General features: G+C 36.1%; 4 protein-coding genes across 4 annotated transcripts in view; all 4 read right to left on the bottom strand.

The window, feature by feature from the left end:
• hdac6 (histone deacetylase 6) overlaps nucleotides 1-2203 on the bottom strand; it is a 24347-nt gene extending 22144 nt beyond the window's left edge. The window contains exons 1-2 of the mRNA XM_042409097.1: nucleotides 2099-2203; nucleotides 19-101 (exon numbers count right to left, since the gene is read on the bottom strand). Coding sequence (XP_042265031.1) covers nucleotides 19-90 — 72 coding nt within the window. The 5' untranslated portion in view covers nucleotides 91-101; nucleotides 2099-2203. The remainder of the gene's footprint in view (nucleotides 1-18; nucleotides 102-2098) is intronic.
• An 831-nt stretch (nucleotides 2204-3034) lies between these two features.
• LOC121896109 (heavy metal-binding protein HIP-like) lies at nucleotides 3035-6318 on the bottom strand. Its single transcript, XM_042409769.1, has 6 exons — nucleotides 6018-6318; nucleotides 5893-5934; nucleotides 4421-4483; nucleotides 4247-4309; nucleotides 3908-4036; nucleotides 3035-3328 (listed from the first exon to the last, which is right to left on the bottom strand). Exons 1-6 carry the CDS (start codon nucleotides 6262-6264, stop codon nucleotides 3045-3047), a joined length of 828 nt encoding a protein of 275 aa, XP_042265703.1. The 5' UTR covers nucleotides 6265-6318; the 3' UTR covers nucleotides 3035-3044.
• A 4434-nt stretch (nucleotides 6319-10752) lies between these two features.
• LOC121895746 lies at nucleotides 10753-14301 on the bottom strand. Its single transcript, XM_042409169.1, has 9 exons — nucleotides 14058-14301; nucleotides 13933-13974; nucleotides 13699-13761; nucleotides 13364-13426; nucleotides 12458-12520; nucleotides 12123-12185; nucleotides 11949-12011; nucleotides 11616-11738; nucleotides 10753-11036 (listed from the first exon to the last, which is right to left on the bottom strand). The coding sequence occupies exons 1-9, from the start codon at nucleotides 14299-14301 to the stop codon at nucleotides 10753-10755; spliced, it is 1008 nt and encodes a 335-aa protein (XP_042265103.1).
• A 2704-nt stretch (nucleotides 14302-17005) lies between these two features.
• Nucleotides 17006-19891, bottom strand: LOC121895745. Its single transcript, XM_042409168.1, is given in 7 exon segments — nucleotides 17006-17289; nucleotides 17869-17991; nucleotides 18200-18434; nucleotides 18845-18903; nucleotides 19176-19238; nucleotides 19409-19450; nucleotides 19534-19891. Coding segments are annotated over 7 exon segments (1053 nt in total). The 5' UTR covers nucleotides 19781-19891.
• Nucleotides 19892-20983: the final 1092 nt, after the last annotated feature.

The raw sequence follows: 20983 nt of genomic DNA, 5'->3' as shown, positions 1-20983 counted from the left end.
GTGTGTCACCTGACTTACCTGAGGAGACAGACGAGGAGATCTTCTGACTGACTTCAGTCCAGATCCTGGAGGATCTGATCCAGACGGCATCTCTGATCCACCTGAAAGAAACATCAACACATACATGACATTAATCTGCCAGATTATTTTCTTGATTGATTGATTGATTAATTGTTTGGTGTATAAAATACTTGTAAATCACAGTTACTGAAGCCAAAGTGACGTCTTGAAATGTTTTGATTTGTCTGAGCAGCAGAGATTCACACAGATTCATCAAGATTAGTCGATCGAGAGAAAATTTATTGACAACTATAATCAAATAATCATTTAAGTCATTTTTAAGCAAAACTTTCAGAAATTTGCTTCTCAAATGTGATGATTTGATGATTTCATGACAGTAAACTGAATATCTTTGCTGATCAAACAAAACAAAACATCTGAAGACGTCACATTTGACTCCATTTGACATTTGACAAGACCAATTTAGTACTATTCACTGACATTTTATAGACAAAACAATCAATCGGAAAATAATCAGCATATTAATCGATAATAAATAATCGTTGGTCACAGCTCTAGATTTAACATTCAATCCCTTTTTAAGCAAAGGTGCTAAACATTTGATGACTCCGGGTTCTTTGTCTTACATCACTTCCCTTCACGTTAACGGTCACATGACCAGAGTGGGATTTGTTTTGGTTCAGTACACAGAGTCAGCAGCAGATATGACATAATACGAGGTTTTTCATGCACTTCGTTCACTTTGTTGACTGACATCTTTAAATCAAAAACTGCTTTATTTATTTATTATTATTTATTATTTTTCATTCAGCTCCTAAACTCACAGCTAGATATTTCACTATGACATCAGAGCATTATTTAAAAGGTAAATTAGCCAGAACTTGTCCAACTGATTTGCTTGTGACTGTCAGGCATCATTTTATTATAAAAATCCTGTCAGAAACACAGACAGGTGAGCTCTGACGTCACAGTGAAAGATCGAGACATACGTTTAGGAGTTGAATGAAAAATAATACAAGTAGAAGGTTTTGAAGTGATTTAAAGATATCAGACAGAGCTGCAGAATCTCAGGTGAGGTTTGAAAACCAGATAGTTGGTTTAAACAGAGTAACAAATCATCTACTGGCTTTCATACTTTTATTTTTGTAACTTTTTTTTTGTTCTATGAAATGTTAATATTAAATATTTATTTTGGTGTCAGATAAAAAGCATGTAAATCTGAGAAAAAAAATGATGATAGGTTACAAGTCCAGATTCAGGCAAGTCAGCAAATACATATTCAGTAAATGAAGAAAGTTAATATTTTACGTTCAGGCTCTTTAAGTGTGTATGTGGACATGAAAGAGACGAGACACAGAGCAGGTTTATATACACAGAAAATGTCCTTAAAACCAAACCAACGCCCTTAACTTTAAATAGTAAGTTGAAGTTGAGGGCTGCAGGTAATCAACACCTTTATATAGTCCATATTATAATCTACATTCAAAAAGTGAAACCTAAATCTTTCCGGTTTCAGTATCTGTATTTTTCAAAAGGAACAAATATTTCTTTCGAAATTAAATCTTAATCTAGCAAATTCACCACAATGACAGATATGATTGATTGTTCTTTATGTATTTCCAGAATCTTAAAAGACTCTTCTGAGTATCTGGGTGACAAAATATTCAGTAAAACAAGATTTCTTTTAACGTTTTTCCTCCAAAGCTGTAACTCTTGTCCAGATATCAACCAGACACCATCTTTGTTTTGGATCCAGAAACAAGAGTCACAGCTCAGGAGAAACGTTAAAAAAGCCGCTAAATGATGCAGCAGAGTGAATATTTTCTCATCCAGGTGGTTAAAGAGTCTTTGAGGATTGTAAAACATGTTGTGTCTCTGTGATGAATGTAAAGCTGCTACATGAGAGGCTCAAACAGCAGCCTGGCAACAGTGTAAACAGCAGCTGAGCTAACCTGTTAGCTTGCACGTTAGCTCTCAGCTGTTTATAATCACTCAGTTACGTTAATTTAAGTCGGCTAACAGTCCGTCCTCTTAGCGGGAAACGTCCAAACCTTCAAACAGATAAATTCAGACTCACGGCAGCTTTCTTTTCCTCACGTCTTCTGTTTCTGTCAGAGCTGCTGAGCGCCAACTGAGCTCCACAGCCGTCCAATGCACATGACGTCACCCGGCAGGGAGGGGCGGCGCGGCCTGGTGACGTATATAAATAAATAAATAAACACCACGTGTTTGTCTGTCAGGGCTCTCTAATCGAACTGTCACTCATTTTTAAAAGCTTTTAGGAGGATTTATAATAACAATAATATTTTTTTATTTATACAGAAAGATGATTTAAACAAGTTAAAAGGATCCTAAACATTAAACATTAAAGGAGGGGTTCATAATTTTTCAAGTGTGTCTTAAAACAACAGTCAGGAGCCCAAATGAACACTGAAATAGGTTTTTCTTGCTGTAATCATTCCTTCTGCAGCTTCTGCTGCAAACTGTTCTCACAAAAAAAAAAACAACTACAAATGAAAATTAGGAAATTAATTTGTTTTACACACAAACTCATCAAGAGTTTTCAATTTACTAATTGAAATTCAAGTGAATGGGCCCAAAACTTGCATGATTTTGATGACGCAGGTGTGAGCAAGACCGACATATCTCGCCCTGCAGAAAATTCTCATCCTGTCAATCAAACTTTCAAAATAAAAGCACACCACACTTGTAAGAAATATCCCTCATTTTTAAAAAGCAAATTGATCTGATCCCGACGGGCCAGAGTGCGAGGTCCTGACCAACGCTGCTTGCAGCTTTAATTATTTTTATTTTTTCCTAAAAAAAAACAAAACACTAGAATGTAACTTGTTTTTTAAACTGTGGAGAGGTTGTTTCATATTGTCAGTTAAGAAGTTTTTCATCGTGTCATGTTCATGTAACCAGACAAAAATACACACAAACAGATTATTTGGATTTGATATTTTTAATACTGTAATGTTGAGACTTCATGCAATCAACTGTGGGTGTTTTTACAGCAGATCTCACATAGCAAAAAGTAGGAATCCACTAAAAGTGGTATGATTATAGCGATCATCATAAACACTGCAGTTTTCCCAGAGATCCAGATAGATCACATCTCCCTTTTCCAGTTGAAGAACAAATGCATTAGACACGGTGACATAACCATGGCTAACAACTCTATCAAAAGAGAGAGTAATTTGCTTGTCATTGTGATACAGTTTAATTCCTACTAACTTTGTATCATGTGATTCCCGAGCGTTGAATCTGAAGTAGTAGGTTCCTCTGACTGGGGCTGTAAAGACACCTGCAACAAAGGAGGAATTCAGTCTTTTAATTGCTTTTGTCAGGCTTTATACGTGTGTGTCTAAGTCTAATTTGTTGCCAAGTCTGTGTATGTTAGACTGTGTTAGAAATCTAATCAAGGAGTCAATTCAGTGAAAACACAAACCAAACCAAATACAAGTGAGAACTATCAAAGCTTTCACAGAAGAACCCATTAGAATAAAAAACGACTGCCAAATAGAATACAAATAGCTACATAATACTTTAAAACATGTGCAAACTATGTAAAAGAGAAAGTCCCTTCACCATAATGGCATCATGTACATCCCAGTATAACATACTTTATCTGAAAGAGCTTTATAAGAGCTTCCAACCCAGAACTATCCTACCAAGAAGACAAGAAATACAAAAAAGGACAAAATTGGAAAAATGGCGAGACAATTTCAAGAGAGATATTCCACACTTGGACAACTAGGGATGCAATAAAAGTTATGCATGAAAAGGAAATTCCAGAAAAAATGACAAGTTGGATCATAAATCTATAAGATTGTGTAATAATTCAAATAAAATCAGTGTGAGTGGGTGAAAGAGGTGTACGTACCTGTAGATGGGTTATAAGCCTCGCCGATGTTGGTGAAAATCTTACTGAACTTAAGTGTGATGTCAGCACTGAAGGGTCCAACTTGTCCTGCGTCAGTGAGTCCGACAGAAAACGCCACCTTTGGTCGTTCTGTGTGAATGTGGGAGACACACATAGAGAGAATATTTTCCTCTCACATCAATAACAGATGCAAAATGTCACTTCTGCCTCATTTAATAACTGTATTCATGTCACTCTACATCCCGCTGCACAGAGGAAGACCCTCGATTTACCGTTGCCATTCTCACTGCTACTGTAATATGACATTTTGACTTTTTAATCATGATATAAGCAGCTCACCTGCATTCTCTCTCTGGAGCTCCTCCACCTCGTTTTCATTGGAGCTCACTCTGACCTCCAACACTGTGAACACATTCATCATTTTTATTGTAAAGGAGGTAAAATACATAACTGGAACTTAAAATACCAGTATGTGTATCTAATAAACTGGCAGCTGTGTGTTTTGCAGCTTACAAATGTTCTCCGTCTCGAGCTCATCCACCAAATTTTCACTGGCGGTGATTCTGGCCTCCAAAACTGTGAACACATTGAAAGTTTTTTACCAAAAGGTTCATTTTGAATCTTAGATATTAATCTCAGTAAACACCTTTAACAGTTTGTTACATTTAACTCTTGAGCTTGACAGGAAAAGCATCACAAACATGAATGAATTATATATCATTCAATAAAATGTAAATATCTAACTGCATTTTTGATTTCACTGTCTGTCAGTCTGGCCTGTATGGCTGGGATAAAAACAGTAAATTAGTCCTAAAAGTAATGAATATGTGAACATTGCATGAATCTGTTTAGCACTATGTGAATGAATCTTTATTTTCTGTCTCCAGCTTCTTGAAATACCAGTATGTGAATCTAATAAACTGGCAGCTGTGTGTTTTGCAGCTTACCGGTGTTCTCCCTCTGGAGCTCCTCCACCATTTTTTCACCGGTGTTCAATCTGGCCTTCAAGTCTGTGAACACATTTCTAGTTACAATAGTGAAATGTTTACAGTCAATCAACAGTCAAGTGTAAAATGACATGACAATCTGTAATTTGTAATAATTGCATGAATAAAACCAGCTTTTCCCTGCTGTTTATTGTGGCCTCCAAAACTGTAACGTTTTTCACAAAAAGGTAAATTATGAACCTTCTATTGTGATAATTTTCTCACTAAATATGTTTATATTTCTATCATACGATGCTATTTTTGTTTGTTATTGATTTTTGTAGCTTATCTGTGCTCTGTCATGTTTAATTTTTTCCCACCAAAACATTATTAATGAAACTTACCCTCATTTGAACCTCACTAAATATTTTCTCATTTCTAACATAATATACTCAGTTTGTTTTCACACTTTGATTTTTTTAAGCTTACCTATGTTCTCTCTCTGGAGCTCCTCAACCAAATTTTCACTGGTGTTCATTCTGGCCTCCAACACTGTGAACACATTTAAAACTCTTACTGTAAAGTAGGACAATGGTGAGCAGTTTTCACTTTTTTCCTTGATTGCTATGTAGGTCTACCAGTGTCTTCATAAGAGGAGGAAATAAATTAAGATTAACATCCACATGTAAAATTTTATCAATATGTTGAACTTTTTTCTGCTAAATAGATCTTTTTACCCTTCTTTCATCACTTTTGGACTTCACATCTGATAGACTTTAAAACAACATGTTTTCTAACATAAAAGGTCATTTTTACTTATTTACCTGTGTTCTCTCTCTCGAGCTCCTCCACTTTGTTGTCACTGGCGTTCATTCTGGCCTCCAACACTGTGAATGCAATTAAGGGTTTTTTTTTTACCAAAAGGTCCATTTTGAATCTTAGATATTAATCTCAGTAAACACCTTAAAGATTTGGTTACATTTAACTCTTCAGCTTGACAGGACAAGCATCACAAACATGAATGAATTATATATCATTTAATAAAATGTAAATATCTACCTGCATTCTTGATTTCACTGGCTGTCAGTCTGGCCTGTATGGCTGGGATAAAAACAGTAAATTAGTCCTAAAAGTAATGAATATGTGAACATTGCATGAATCTGTTTAACATTATATGAAGGAACCTGTATTCTCTTGCTCCAGCTTCCTCAGTTCCACACTGTGTTGGATCACCATGTCTCTCAGCTCCTCCAGCTCAGCCGAGATATCAGGGGTGATGTTAGTCTGATCATTGGTTGCTTTGACACCCAGGATCTCAGACTGAACCTCAGTCTGAGTGACATCATTCTCTGTCAGCCCTCCACTCTCACCCTGAGCCCTCGTCCAGTACAGACAGAGCAGCAACGCCAGAAAAGCTGCAGCACGCTTCATTGTGAAATATCACCTCTTTAGACAGCAAGATGCAGTCTGACACGTCTCGCTCAGTTCTCGTCTTTATATACACATAAAACAGGTCAATGAACTGCTGTATGAGAATGAAACAGGTGTTTCTGATAACAAATATAAAAATAGCACCAAAGATCCTTGAACACTGGACTGAGTTTAAAGCAAACAACAAGTTAGAATGATGTTCTTTTCTTCAATATAACAACATTAAAGGACGGGTTCACAATCTTTCAAGTCTCTCTTAAAACAGCAGTCAGGAGCCCAAATGAACATTAATAATCATTCCTCCTGTTCATACTGACCATTAGAATATCAAAATACACTTATAATGGAAGTGATGGAGGACAAAATCCACAGTCCTCCTTCTGTGCAAACATGTCTTTAAAAGTTTATCTGAAGCTAATATGAAGCTTCAGCGTCCAAATGAGTCAAATCAAGTAGATATCTTTCAACGTTACAGTCTTTTTAGTGCCAAAGTTCCTCTTTTTGTTACTATACTTCCACCTGCAGCTCAACAGGGAAACACTGTCCGAGGAAACACAAAGAGGGAATTTGATGCTAAAAAGACTGTAAATGTGTCAGATATCCACTTGATATAGTTTAAATAGTTAAATAGTTTTGAAGTCAGTTATCTGAATATAAACTAAAGGACATAATATAGTAATATAGTATAATTAAATAAATAATCATTTAATACAGGTACTAACACTACACAACAACTCTGTTATCATGATGTTTTCACAAGCTGTTAAAAGGTTGAAATAGGTGAGATACAAAAAAATATATTTTTGCGGTTTAGTTTCTTTTAAGATAAGACTGTAGCAGCTGGTTTTGTCTCACTGTCTCTTGCACTACTTTTGAACTCTACCCCTCTGTTAATTTTAGCTGTATTTTATATTCTTTAAAGATTATCCCCTTTCCATCCCAGTTGTTTTGTGTCTTGTAGTTTGTTTGTTTTTTAATTTCAGTGTAATTATGGGATTTGAAGAGCTATATGTTATGCTCTGGATCAGAGATTGTCATCATATCAAAAGTGCATTCTTTGTTTAGAAACAATATGTTTATGCTAAATGTCTTTAAAGAAGCAGCCTTTTCACCACTCTGGGTTTTTTGTTTTTGAAAGCAAATTGTTTTATATGTTGTTCAGTCAAACATTATAAACTGAGTCCTTCAGACAAAAGTACTTGAAGCCTTTGGCTAATCCTGCCATTCATTAACCCTTAAAATGATAAAACCTTGGTCTTTACAGGACCTTTGATTTCATCTGGTGGGGGACAATGATATAGTATGATGCAGTTTACTGTAAGATTCCATGTTACATTCTGCTTGAATATGAGTTGCTATAGTTCAACAGCTTATGTTATAAATGATGTTGGTGTATGTGGTGTTTTAAAATCTTAACTTTGAGCAACTGCCCCTCTGAAGGTCTCTGCACAGCCCTGTTGAGTGACATCATTCTCTGTCACCCCTCCACTCTCACCCTGAGCCCTCGTCCAGTACAGACAGAGCAGCAACGCCAGAAAAGCTGCAGCACGCCTCATTGTGAAATATCACCTCTTTAGACAGCAAGATGCAGTCTGACACGTCTCACTCAGTTCCCGTCTCTATATACGAATAAAACAGGTCAATGAACTGCTGTATGAGAATGAAACAGGTGTCTCTGATAACAAATATAAAAACAACACCAAAGATCCTTGAACACTGAACTGATATTTCTAGTGAATCCTTTAAAAACTACAGTACATTAATGTTGAATGATCATGAGAACTAAACAGTTAATAAGAGAAATTTCAATCTTTGAATGTTCAAAAGTGTGTATGTTTGTTTCCCAGATTCAGGTTGTAAAGGGCTACAACTGGGTCATGGTTCATCTGATGTGTATTAACGTGTGTTTTTAAAGTATTTTTTGCAAATACTGCTGCAGAGCAAAGCCAACACAAGAAAAAACATGTACTGTCCAAATATGTAAAGACTGTACTGCACTATATAAAGCTCTAAGGTGCATAGATGGATCCACAGAGTGTCACTGTAGGAGATGTGGTCATTCACTAACATGGGATTGAAAGTTAAAGTTAACTTGTTTATAAAATTGCAAATGCTTTTTAAAATATTTTAGGCAAGATCATTCTCTGACTTGTAAAGTCGTATTCATGTAACCAGAAAAAAACACATACAAGTTATTTGGATTTTTTTAACACAAACTGTGTAATATCAACTGTGGGCACTCACAGAGGGAAAAGTAGAAAATCATCAAAGGTGGTGTGATTGTCGCTCTCATCTGCAACAATGTCGTCTTACCAGAGAGTCATGTAGATCACGTGGAGACATAGCCGACGCTGTCATATACATCACTCTCTTGTCACTGTGATAGAGATAAACACCAATCAGCGCTGATGTATGGTTGTCCCACATGGTGAATGTGAAGTAGTAGGCTCCTCTGACTCGGGCTGTGAAGATACCTGCATCTGAGGAGAAAATCAGCGAGGGGTCAGAACTTCTCCCTACATCAGTACTGAAAACTGAATATAAAAGAGCTGAATACCTGTTGTTGGGTTGTAGGCCTGGCCGATATTGGTAAAGACTTCACTGAACTGTAGTGTGATTTCAGCACTGAAGGGTCCAACATGTCCTGCGTCAGTAAGACCAACTGAAAACGCCACCTTTGGTCGGTCTGTGTGAACGTGGGAGACGTGCATACTGAAAACATCACTGAGTCTCTGAGAAATATAACTGCATCTTTTGTTTGTAAAATATTTAAATAAATAAACTATGTTTAGCAGTTTTCATATTTTTCCTTGATTACTATGTAGGTCTACCTGTGCTCTTATTTTCTGTTCCTGTTACTCTGCATTAGAGGAGGACATAAATTAAGATTAACATCCACATGTAAAATCTGATCAATATGTTGAACTCTTTTCTGCTAAATAGACACTTTTACTCCTCTTTCATCACTTTTTAACTTTTTACTTATGGTTATTTATATAGTTAGTTAGTTTTAGCCGAATTCTCACTCTTGAGCTCTTCCACCTGGAGCTCACTGGAGCTCATTCTGGCCTCCAACACTCTTAACACATTTATCACTTTTATTGTAAAATAGGATTATGGTTAGCAGTTTTCACATTTTGTCTTGGTTACTATGTAGGCCTACCTGTATTCTTATTGTCAGTTGTTGTTACTTTGACCAAAAGACCTGCGATAGAGGAGAAAAATTAATAGGTTAAATAGATTAGTTGATTAACAACCCCAGATGTTACATTTCTGTTAAATGTTTTGACTGCTTTCCAATTACTTTTGTACATCATATTTTGCAATTTTTATTTTTATTTTCTAATGATGTTTTTGTAGCTTGACCGTGATGTCTCTCTTGAGCTCCATGACCACATTCTCACTCGTGTTTATTCTGGCCTCTAAAACTGTAACGTTTTTCACAAAAAGGTTGCTGTGTTCTCTCCTCATAAAACAGTTGTGTATGGAGTCATAGGATATTGTCTCTACTACAGGAGTGTGTGTGTGCCTGTACGTCCCGGGGTTGGTGGTGTGTAGGAGAGCTGACGTCGTCTCCCAGGAGAATCAGAGAGTCCACTACCTTGCTGACAACTCTCCATGTGACCCGTACCTCTATGCTGTGACCATCCACACCGCTCTCTACTCTGCAGCCAGTATGAGTGCAAAAGTAAGGCTGTCATTTGTTCCTTCAGACCAGCAGAGTTGGTCACACTGCTTTTAATTTACTGAAACTGACTTGTGGTTCTTTAATAACTGATCATGATCAGTCATGACCATAAGGGTCGTCATTTGGATGCTGCTGTCTTATCAAAATGACATTTGCAAGGATACAAAGATACAAGGATATTCTTGCTTTGTTCTCTCTTCATAAAACAGTTGTATATGGAGTCATAGAATACTGTCGTGCTACTACAGGAGTTGTGTAAAAGCATTTTTCTTCAAAATGCTTTGTGAAATTATTTTAATTATATGTGACATCCTCTTCATATCCATTAACACCAGAATGATTTTTTTTTAATTCACTGATAAGTGCATACATATATAGACAATATGGACATACTAACTAATACAGAGGCAACAGGAGATGATATTGGTTTACAAAACATAAAAGGACACAGATAGGTAACAGGGGACAGCGTATGAAGAAAAGATAGAATCATTTTTTTAAGGAAATAAAAATAAATAAGCAGAGGGGTTTGGATGCATTTCAAGCAAGTTTTGCTGGATGGGTTTGTCTTAGTTTTTTGGGGTTTTCGTTTCCTAAAAAATAAACAAACACTAGAATGTAACTTGTTTTTTAAACTGTGGAGAGGTTGTTTGATCTTGTCAGTAGAGAACATTTTCATCTTGTGTCGTGTTCATGTATCAGACAAAAATACACACAAACAGATTATTTGGATTTGATATTTTTAATAGTGTAATGTTGAGACTTCATGCAATCAACTGTGGGTGTTTTTATAACAGAACTCACATAGCAAAAAGTAGGAATCCACTAAAAGTGGTATGATTATCGGCATTATCATAAACACTGCAGCCTGACCAGAGAACCAGATAGATCACATCTCCCTTTTCCAGTTGAAGAACAAATGCATTAGACACGGTGGCATAACCATTGTTAACAACTATATCATAAGAGAGAGTAATTTGCTTGTCATTGTGATACAGTTTAATTCCTACTAACTTTGTATCACGTGATTCCCACGCGTTGAATCTGAAGTAGTAGGTTCCTCTGACTGGGGCTGTAAAGGCACCTGCAACAAAGGAGGAATTCAGTCTTTTAATTGCTTTTGTCAGGCTTTATACGTGTGTGTCTAAGTCTAATTTGTTGCCAAGTCTGTGTATGTTAGACTGTGTTAGAAATCTAATCAAGGAGTCAATTCAGTGAAAACACAAACCAAACCAAATACAAGTGAGAACTATCAAAGCTTTCACAGAAGAACCCATTAGAATAAAAAACGACTGCCAAATAGAATACAAATAGCTACATAATACTTTAAAACATGTGCAAACTATGTAAAAGAGAAAGTCCCTTCACCATAATGGCATCATGTACATCCCAGTATAACATACTTTATCTGAAAGAGCTTTATAAGAGCTTCCAACCCAGAACTATCCTACCAAGAAGACAAGAAATACAAAAAAGGACAAAATTGGAAAAATGGCGAGACAATTTAAAGAGAGATATTCCACACTTGGACAACTAGGGATGCAATAAAAGTTATGCATGAAAAGAAAATTCCCCAAAAAATGATGAGTTGGATCATAAATCTATAAGATTGTGTAATAATTCAAATAAAATCAGTGTGAGTGGGTGAGAGAGGTGTACGTACCTGTAGATGGGTTATAAGCCTGGCCGATGTTGGTGAAAATCTTACTGAACTTAAGTGTGATGTCAGTATTGAAGGGTCCAACTGGTCCAGTAAGTCCGACAGAAAACGCCACCTTTGGTCGTTCTGTGTGAATGTGGGAGACACACATAGAGAGAATATTTTCCTCTCACATCAATAACAGATGCAAAATGTCACTTCTGCCTCATTTAATAACTGTATTCATGTCACTCTGCATCCTGCTGCACAGAGGAAGACCCTCGATTTACCGTTGCCATTCTCACTGCTACTGTAATATGACATTTTGACTTTTTAATCATGATATAAGCAGCTCACCTGCATTCTCTCTCTGGAGCTCCTCCACCTCATTTTCATTGGAGCTCACTCTGACCTCCAACACTGTGAACACATTCATCATTTTTATTGTAAAGGAGGTAAAATACATAACTGGAACTTAAAATACCAGTATGTGTATCTAATAAACTGGCAGCTGTGTGTTTTGCAGCTTACTGGTGTTCTCTCTCTGGAGCTCCTCCACCAAATTTTCACTGGTGTTCATTCTGGCCTCCAACACTGTGAACACATTTAAAACTCTTACTGTAAAGTAGGACAATGGTGAGCAGTTTTCACTTTTTTCCTTGATTACTATGTAGGCCTACCTGTGCCTTCATAAGAGGAGGAAATAAATTAAGATTAACATCCACATGTAAAATTTTGTCAATATGTTGAACTTTTATCTGCTAAATAGATCTTTTTACTCTTCTTTCATCACTTTTGGACTTCACATCTGATAGACTTTAAAACAACATGTTTTCTAACATAAAAGGTCATTTTTACTTATTTACCTGTGTTCTCTCTCTCGAGCTCCTCCACTTTGTTGTCACTGGCGTTCATTCTGGCCTCCAAAACTGTGAATGCAATTAAGGGTTTTTTTTACCAAAAGGTCCATTTTGAATCTTAGATATTAATCTCAGTAAACACTTTAAAGATTTTGTTACATTTAACTCTTGAGCTTGACAGGACAAGCATCACAAACATGAATGAATTATATATCATTTAATAAAATGTAAATATCTAACTGCATTTTTGATTTCACTGTCTGTCAGTCTGGCCTGTATGGCTGGGATAAAAACAGTAAATTAGTCTTAAAAGTAATGAATATGTGAACATTGCATGAATCTGTTTAACACTATGTGAATGAATCTTTATTCTCTTGCTCCAGCTTCTTGAAATACCAGTATGTGTATCTAATAAACTGGTAGTTGTGTGTTTTGCAGCTTACCGGTGTTCTCCCTCTGGAGCTCCTCCACCATTTTTTCACCGGTGTTCAATCTGGCCTTCAAATCTGTGAACACATTTCTAGTTACAATAGTGAAATATTTACAGTCGATCAACAGTCAAGTATGAAATGACATGACAATCTGTAATTTGTAATAATTGCATGAATAAAACCAGCTTTTCCCTGCTGTTTATTGTGGTCTCCAAAACTGTAACGTTTTTCACAAAAAGGTTAATTATGAACCTTCTATTGTGATCATTTTCTCACTAAATATGTTTATATTTCTATCATATGATGCTAGTTTTGTTTTTTATTGATTTTTGTATCTTATCTGTGCTCTGTGATGTTTAATTTTTTCCCCACCAAAACATTATTAATGAAACTTACCCTCATTTTAACCTCACTAAGTATTTTCTCATTTCTAACATAATATACTCAGTTTGTTTTCACACTTTGATTTTTTTAAGCTTACCTATGTTCTCTCTCTGGAGCTCCTCCACCAAATTTTCACTGGTGTTCATTCTGGCCTCCAACACTGTGAACACATTTAAAACTCTTACTGTAAAGTAGGACAATGGTGAGCAGTTTTCACTTTTTTCCTTGATTGCTATGTAGGCCTACCTGTGTCTTCATAAGAGGAGGAAATAAATTAAGATTAACATCCACATGTAAAATTTTATCAATATGTTGAACTTTTTTCTGCTAAATAGTTCTTTTTACCCTTCTTTCATCACTTTTGGACTTCACATCTGATAGACTTTAAAACAACATGTTTTCTAACATAAAAGGTCATTTTTACTTATTTACCTGTGTTCTCTCTCTCGAGCTCCTCCACTTTGTTGTCACTGGCGTTCATTCTGGCCTCCAAAACTGTGAATGCAATTAAGGGTTTTTTTTTACCAAAAGGTCCATTTTGAATCTTAGATATTAATCTCAGTAAACACCTTAAAGATTTTGTTACATTTAACTCTTCAGCTTGACAGGACAAGCATCACAAACATGAATGAATTATATATCATTTAATAAAATGTAAATATCTACCTGCATTCTTTCTTTCACTGTCTGTCAGTCTGGCCTGTATGGCTGGGATAAAAACAGTAAATTAGTCTTAAAAGTAATGAATATGTGAACATTGCATGAATCTGTTTAACATTATATGAATGAACCTGTATTCTCTTGCTCCAGCTTCCTCAGCTCCACACTGTGTTGGATCACCATGTCTCTCAGCTCCTTCAGCTCAGCCCAGATATCAGGGGTGTTAGTCTGATCACTGGTTGTTTTGACACCCAGGATCTCAGACTGAACCTCAGTCTGAGTGACATCATTCTCTGTCAGCCCTCCACTCTCACCCTGAGCCGTCGTCCAGTACAGACAGAGCAGCAACGCCACAAAAGCTGCAGCACGCCTCATTGTGAAATATCACCTCTTTAGACAGCAAGATGCAGTCTGACACGTCTCGCTCAGTTCTCGTCTTTATATACACATAAAACAGGTCAATGAACTGCTGTATGAGAATGAAACAGGTGTTTCTGATAACAAATATAAAAATAACACCAAAGATCCTTGAACACTGGACTGAGTTTAAAGAAAACAACAAGTTAGAATGATGTTCTTTCCTTCAATATAACAACATTAAAGGACGGGTTCACAATCTTTCAAGTCTCTCTTAAAACAGCAGTCAGGAGCCCAAATGAACATTAATAATCATTCCTCCTGTTCATACTGACCATTAGAATATCAAAATACACTTATAATGGAAGTGATGGAGGACAAAATCCACAGTCCTCCTTCTGTGCAAACATGTCTTTAAAAGTTTATCTGAAGCTAATATGAGGCTTCAGCGTCCAAATGAGTCAAATCAAGTAGACATCTTTCAACGTTACAGTCTTTTTAGTGCCAAAGTCCCTCTTTTTGTTACTATACTTCCACCTGCAGCTCAACAGGGAAACATTGTCCGAGGAAACACAAAGAGGGAATTTGATGCTAAAAAGACTGTAAATGTGTCAGATATCCACTTGATATAGTTTAAATACTTAAATAGTTTTGTCCGAATATAAACTAAAGGACATAATATAGTAATATAGTATAATTAAATAAATAATCATTTAATACAGGTACTAACACTACACAACAACTCTGTTATCATGATGTTTTCACAAGCTGTTAAAAGGTTGAAATAGGTGAGATACAAAAAAATATATTTTTGCGGTTTAGTTTCTTTTAAGATAAGACTGTAGCAGCTGGTTTTGTCTCACTGTCTCTTGCACTACTTTTGAACTCTACCCCTCTGTTATTTTTAGCTGTATTTTATATTCTTTAAAGATTATCCCCTTTCCATCCCAGTTGTTGTGTGTCTTGTAGTTTGTTTGTTTTTTAATTTCAGTGTAATTATGGGATTTGAAGAGCTATATGTTATGCTCTGGATCAGAGATTGTCATCATATCAAAAGTGCATTCTTTGTTTCGAAACAATATGTTTATGCTAAATGTCTTTAAAGAAGCAGCCTTTTCACCACTCTGGGTTTTTTGTTTTTGAAAGCAAATTGTTTTATATGTTGTTCAGTCAAACATTATAAACTGAGTCCTTCAGACAAAAGTACTTGAAGCCTTTGGCTAATCCTGCCATTCATTAACCCTTAAAATGATAAAACCTTGGTCTTTACAGGACCTTTGATTTCATCAGGTGGGGGACAATGATATAGTATGATGCAGTTTACTGTAAGATTCCATGTTACATTCTGCTTGAATATGAGTTGCTATAGTTCAACAGCTTATGTTATAAATGATGTTGGTGTATGTGGTGTTTTACAATCTTAACTTTGAGCAACTGCCCCTCTGAAGGTCTCTGCACAGCCCTGTTGAGTGACATCATTCTCTGTCACCCCTCCACTCTCACCCTGAGCCCTCGTCCAGTACAGACAGAGCAGCAACGCCAGAAAAGCTGCAGCACGCCTCATTGTGAAATATCACCTCTTTAGACAGCAAGATGCAGTCTGACACGTCTCGCTCAGTTCCCGTCTTTATATACACATAAAACAGGTCAATGAACTGCTGTATGAGAATGAAACAGGTGTCTCTGATAACAAATATAAAAACAACACCAAAGATCCTTGAACACTGAACTGATATTTGTAGTGAATCCTTTAAAAACTACAGTACATTAATGTTGAATGATCATGAGAACTAAACAGTTAATAAGAGAAATTTCAATCTTTGAATGTTCAAAAGTGTGTATGTTTGTTTCCCAGATTCAGGTTGTAAAGGGCTACAACTGGGTCATGGTTCATCTGATGTGTATTAACGTGTGTTTTTAAAGTATTTTTTGCAAATACTGCTGCAGAGCAAAGCCAACACAAGAAAAAACATGTACTGTCCAAATATGTAAAGACTCTACTGCACTATATAAAGCTCTAAGGTGCATAGATGGATCCACAGAGTGTCACTGTAGGAGATGTGGTCATTCACTAACATGGGATTGAAAGTTAAAGTTAACTTGTTTATAAAATTGCAAATGCTTTTTAAAATATTTTAGGCAAGATCATTCTCTGACTTGTAAAGTCGTATTCATGTAACCAGAAAAAAACACATACAAGTTATTTGGATTTTATGAATGTTCATATTTTTTTTTAACACAAACTGTGTAATATTAACTGTGGGCACTCACAGAGGGAAAAGTAGAAAATCATCAAAGGTGGTATGATTGTCGCTCTCATCTGCAACAATGTCGTCTTACCAGAGAGTCATGTAGATCACGTGAAGACATAGCCGACGCTGTCATATACATCACTCTCTTGTCACTGTGATAGAGATAAACACCAATCAGCGCTGATGTATGGTTGTCCCACATGGTGAATGTGAAGTAGTAGGCTCCTCTGACTCGGGCTGTGAAGATACCTGCATCTGAGGAGAAAATTAATAAACAAACACTAGAATGTAACTTGTTTTTTAAACTGTGAAGAGGTTGTTTGATATTGTCAGTAGAGAACATTTTAATCCTGTGTCGTGTTCATGTATCAGACAAAAATACACACAAACAGATTATTTGGATTTGATATTTTTAATACTGTAATGTTGAGACTTCATGCAATCAGCTGTGGGTGTTTTTACAGCAGATCTCACATAGCAAAAAGTAGGAATCCACTAAAAGTGTTATGATTATTGGAATTATCATAAACACTGCAGCCTGACCAGAGAACCAGATAGATCACATCTCCCTTTTCCAGTTGAAGAACAAATGCATTAGACATGGTGACATAACCATGGCTAACAACTCTTTCATAAGAGAGAGTCATTAACTTGTCATTGTGATACAGTTTAATTCCTACTAAACTTGTATCACGTAGTTCCCATGCGCTGAATCTGAAGTAATAGGCTCCTCTGACTGGGGCTGTAAAGACACCTGCAACAAAGGAGGAATTCAGTCTTTTAATTGCTTTTGTCAGGCTTTATACGTGTGTGTCTAAGTCTAATTTGTTGCCAAGTCTGTGTATGTTAGACTGTGTTAGAAATCTAATCAAGGAGTCAATTCAGTGAAAACACAAACCAAACCAAATACAAGTGAGAACTATCAAAGCTTTCACAGAAGAACCCATTAGAATAAAAAACGACTGCCAAATAGAATACAAATAGCTACATAATACTTTAAAACATGTGCAAACTATGTAAAAGAGAAAGTCCCTTCACCATAATGGCATCATGTACATCCCAGTATAACATACTTTATCTGAAAGAGCTTTATAAGAGCTTCCAACCCAGAACTATCCTACCAAGAAGACAAGAAATACAAAAAAGGACAAAATTGGAAAAATGGCGAGACAATTTCAAGAGAGATATTCCACACTTGGACAACTAGGGATGCAATAAAAGTTATGCATGAAAAGGAAATTCCAGAAAAAATGATAAGTTGGATCATAAATCTATAAGAATGTGTAATAATTCAAATAAAATCAGTGTGAGTGGGTGAAAGAGGTGTACGTACCTGTAGATGGGTTATAAGCCTGGCCGATGTTGGTGAAAATGTTACTGAACTTAAGTGTGATGTCATTACTGACGGGTCCAACTGGTCCAGTAAGTCCGACAGAAAACGCCACCTTTGGTCGTTCTGTGTGAATGTGGGAGACACACATAGAGAGAATATTTTCCTCACATCAATAACAGATGCAAAATGTCACTTCTGCCTCATTTAATAACTGTATTCATGTCACTCTGCATCCCGCTGCACAGAGGAAGACCCTCGATTTACCGTTGCCATTCTCACTGCTACTGTAATATGACATTTTGACTTTTTAATAATGATATAAGCAGCTCACCTGCATTCTCTCTCTTGAGCTCCTCCACCTCGTTTTCATTGGAGCTCATTCTGGCCTCCAACACTGTGAACACATTCATCATTTTTATTGTAAAGGAGGTAAAATACATAACTGGAACTTAAAATACCAGTATGTGTATCTAATAAACTGACAGCTGTGTGTTTTGCAGCTTACTGGTGTTCTCCCTCTGGAGCTCCTCCACCAAATTTTCACCAGTGTTCAATCTGGCCTTCAAGTCTGTGAACACATTTCTAGTTACAATAGTGAAATATTTACAGTCAATCAACAGCAAGTATGAAATGACATGACAATCTGTAATTTGTAATAATTGCATGAATAAAACCAGCTTTTCCCTGCTGTTTATTGTGGCCTCCAAAACTGTAACGTTTTTCACAAAAAGGTAAATTATGAACCTTCTATTGTGATCATTTTCTCACTAAATATGTTTATATTTCTATCATACGATGCTATTTTTGTTTTTTATTGATTTTTGTAGCTTATCTGTGCTCTGTGATGTTTAATTTTTTCCCATCAAAACATTATTAATGAAACTTACCCTCATTTTAACCTCACTAAATATTTTCTCATTGCTAACATAATATACTAAGTTTGTTTTCACACTTTGATTTTTTTAAGCTTACCTATGTTCTCTCTCTGGAGCTCCTCCACCAAATTTTCACTGGTGTTCATTCTGGCCTCCAACACTGTGAACACATTTAAAACTCTTACTGTAAAGTAGGACAATGGTGAGCAGTTTTCACTTTTTTCCTTGATTACTATGTAGGCCTACCTGTGCCTTCATAAGAGGAGGAAATAAATTAAGATTAACATCCACATGTAAAATTTTATCAATATGTTGAACTTTTATCTGCTAAATAGATCTTTTTACCCTTCTTTCATCACTTTTGGACTTCACATCTGATAGACTTTAAAACAACATGTTTTCTAACATAAAAGGTCATTTTTACTTATTTACCTGTGTTCTCTCTCTCGAGCTCCTCCACTTTGTTGTCACTGGCGGTCATTCTGGCCTCCAAAACTGTGAATGCAATTAAGGGTTTTTTTTACCAAAAGGTCCATTTTGAATCTTAGATATTAATCTCAGTAAACACCTTAAAGATTTGGTTACATTTAACTCTTCAGCTTGACAGGAAAAGCATCACAAACATGAATGAATTATATATCATTTAATAAAATGTAAATATCTACCTGCATTCTTGATTTCACTGTCTGTCAGTCTGGCCTGTATGGCTGGGATAAAAACAGTAAATTAGTCCTAAAAGTAACGAATATGTGAACATTGCATGAATCTGTTTAACATTATATGAATGAACCTGTATTCTCTTGCTCCAGCTTCCTCAGTTCCAGACTGTGTTGGATCACCATGTCTCTCAGCTCCTTCAGCTCAGCCCAGATATCAGGAGTGATGTTAGTCTGATCACTGGTTGCTTTGACACCCAGGATCTCAGACTGAACCTCAGTCTGAGTGACATCATTCTCTGTCACCCCTCCACTCTCACCCTGAGCCCTCGTCCAGTACAGACAGAGCAGCAACGCCAGAAAAGCTGCAGCACGCCTCATTGTGAAATATCACCTCTTTAGACAGCAAGATGCAGTCTGACACGTCTCGCTCAGTTCTCGTCTTTATATACACATAAAACAGGTCAATGAACTGCTGTATGAGAATGAAACAGGTGTCTCTGATAACAAATATAAAAATAACACCAAAGATCCTTGAACACTGAACTGAGTTTAAAGAAAACAACAAGTTAGAATGATGTTCTGTCCTTCAATATAACAACATTAAAGGACGGGTTCACAATCTTTCAAGTCTCTCTTAAAACAGCAGTCAGGAGCCCAAATTAACACTAAAATAGGTTTTTCTTGCCAAAATCATTCCTCCTGTTCATACTGACCATTAGAATATCAAAATACACTTATAATGGAAGTGATGGAGGACAAAATCCACAGTCCTCCCTCTGTGCAAACATGTCTTTAAAAGTTTATCTGAAGCTAATATGAAGCTCTTCCTCTTTTTGTTACTATACTTCCACCTGCAGCTCAACAGGGAAACACTGTCCGAGGAAACACAAAGAGGGAATTTGATGCTAAAAAGACTGTAAATGTGTCAGATATCCACTTCATATAGTTTAAATACTTAAATAGTTTTGAAGTCAGTTATCTGAATATAAACTAAAGGACATAATATAGTAATATAGTATAATTAAATAAATAATCATTTAATACAGGTACTAATATTACACAACATCTCTGTTATCATGATGTTTTCACAAGCTGTTAAAAGGTTGAAATAGGTGAGATACAAAAAAATATATTTTTGTGGTTTAGTTTCTTTTAAGATAAGACTGTAGCAGCTGGTTTTGTCTCACTGTCTCTTGCACTACTTTTGAACTCTACCCCTCTGTTACTTTTAGCTGTATTTTATATTCTTTAAAGATTATCCCCTTTCCATCCCAGTTGTTGTGTGTCTTGTAATTTGTTTGTTTTTTAATTTCAGTGTAATTATGGGATTTGAAGAGCTATATGTTATGCTCTGGATCAGAGATTGTCATCTTATCAAAAGTGCATTCTTTGTTTGGTCTTTACAGGACCTTTGATTTCATCAGGTGGGGGACAATGATATAGTATGATGCAGTTTACTGTAAGATTCCATGTTACATTCTGCTTGAATATGAGTTGCTATAGTTCAACAGGTTATGTTATAAATGATGTTGGTGTATGTGGTGTTTTACAATCTTGTTCCATGTGCCCCTTTTTAACTTT

The sequence above is a fragment of the Thunnus maccoyii genome, chromosome 4 (assembly GCF_910596095.1).
Source record: "Thunnus maccoyii chromosome 4, fThuMac1.1, whole genome shotgun sequence".
Taxonomy (NCBI): domain Eukaryota; kingdom Metazoa; phylum Chordata; class Actinopteri; order Scombriformes; family Scombridae; genus Thunnus; species Thunnus maccoyii.
This window is presented reverse-complemented; position numbering and strand designations above follow the sequence as displayed.

What these genes read in the sequence shown, in the direction of transcription:
- LOC121895746 (XM_042409169.1), bottom strand. Translation starts at nt 14,301, where the DNA reads ATGAGGCGTGCTGCAGCTTTTGTGGCGTTGCTGCTCTGTCTGTACTGG. An exon ending in GCTGGAGCAAGAGAATACAG is followed by an intron (nt 13,975 to 14,057) that starts GTTCATTCATAT and finishes TTTTTATCCCAG; the next exon opens with CCATACAGGCCAGACTGACA. An exon ending in GCTCCAGAGAGAGAACATAG is followed by an intron (nt 12,521 to 13,363) that starts GTAAGCTTAAAA and finishes TTGCATTCACAG; the next exon opens with TTTTGGAGGCCAGAATGAAC.
- LOC121896109 (XM_042409769.1), bottom strand. Translation starts at nt 6,264, where the DNA reads ATGAAGCGTGCTGCAGCTTTTCTGGCGTTGCTGCTCTGTCTGTACTGG. An exon ending in CAGTGAAATCAAGAATGCAG is followed by an intron (nt 4,484 to 5,892) that starts GTAGATATTTAC and finishes ATGTGTTCACAG; the next exon opens with TTTTGGAGGCCAGAATCACC. An exon ending in GCTCGAGACGGAGAACATTT is followed by an intron (nt 4,310 to 4,420) that starts GTAAGCTGCAAA and finishes ATGTGTTCACAG; the next exon opens with TGTTGGAGGTCAGAGTGAGC.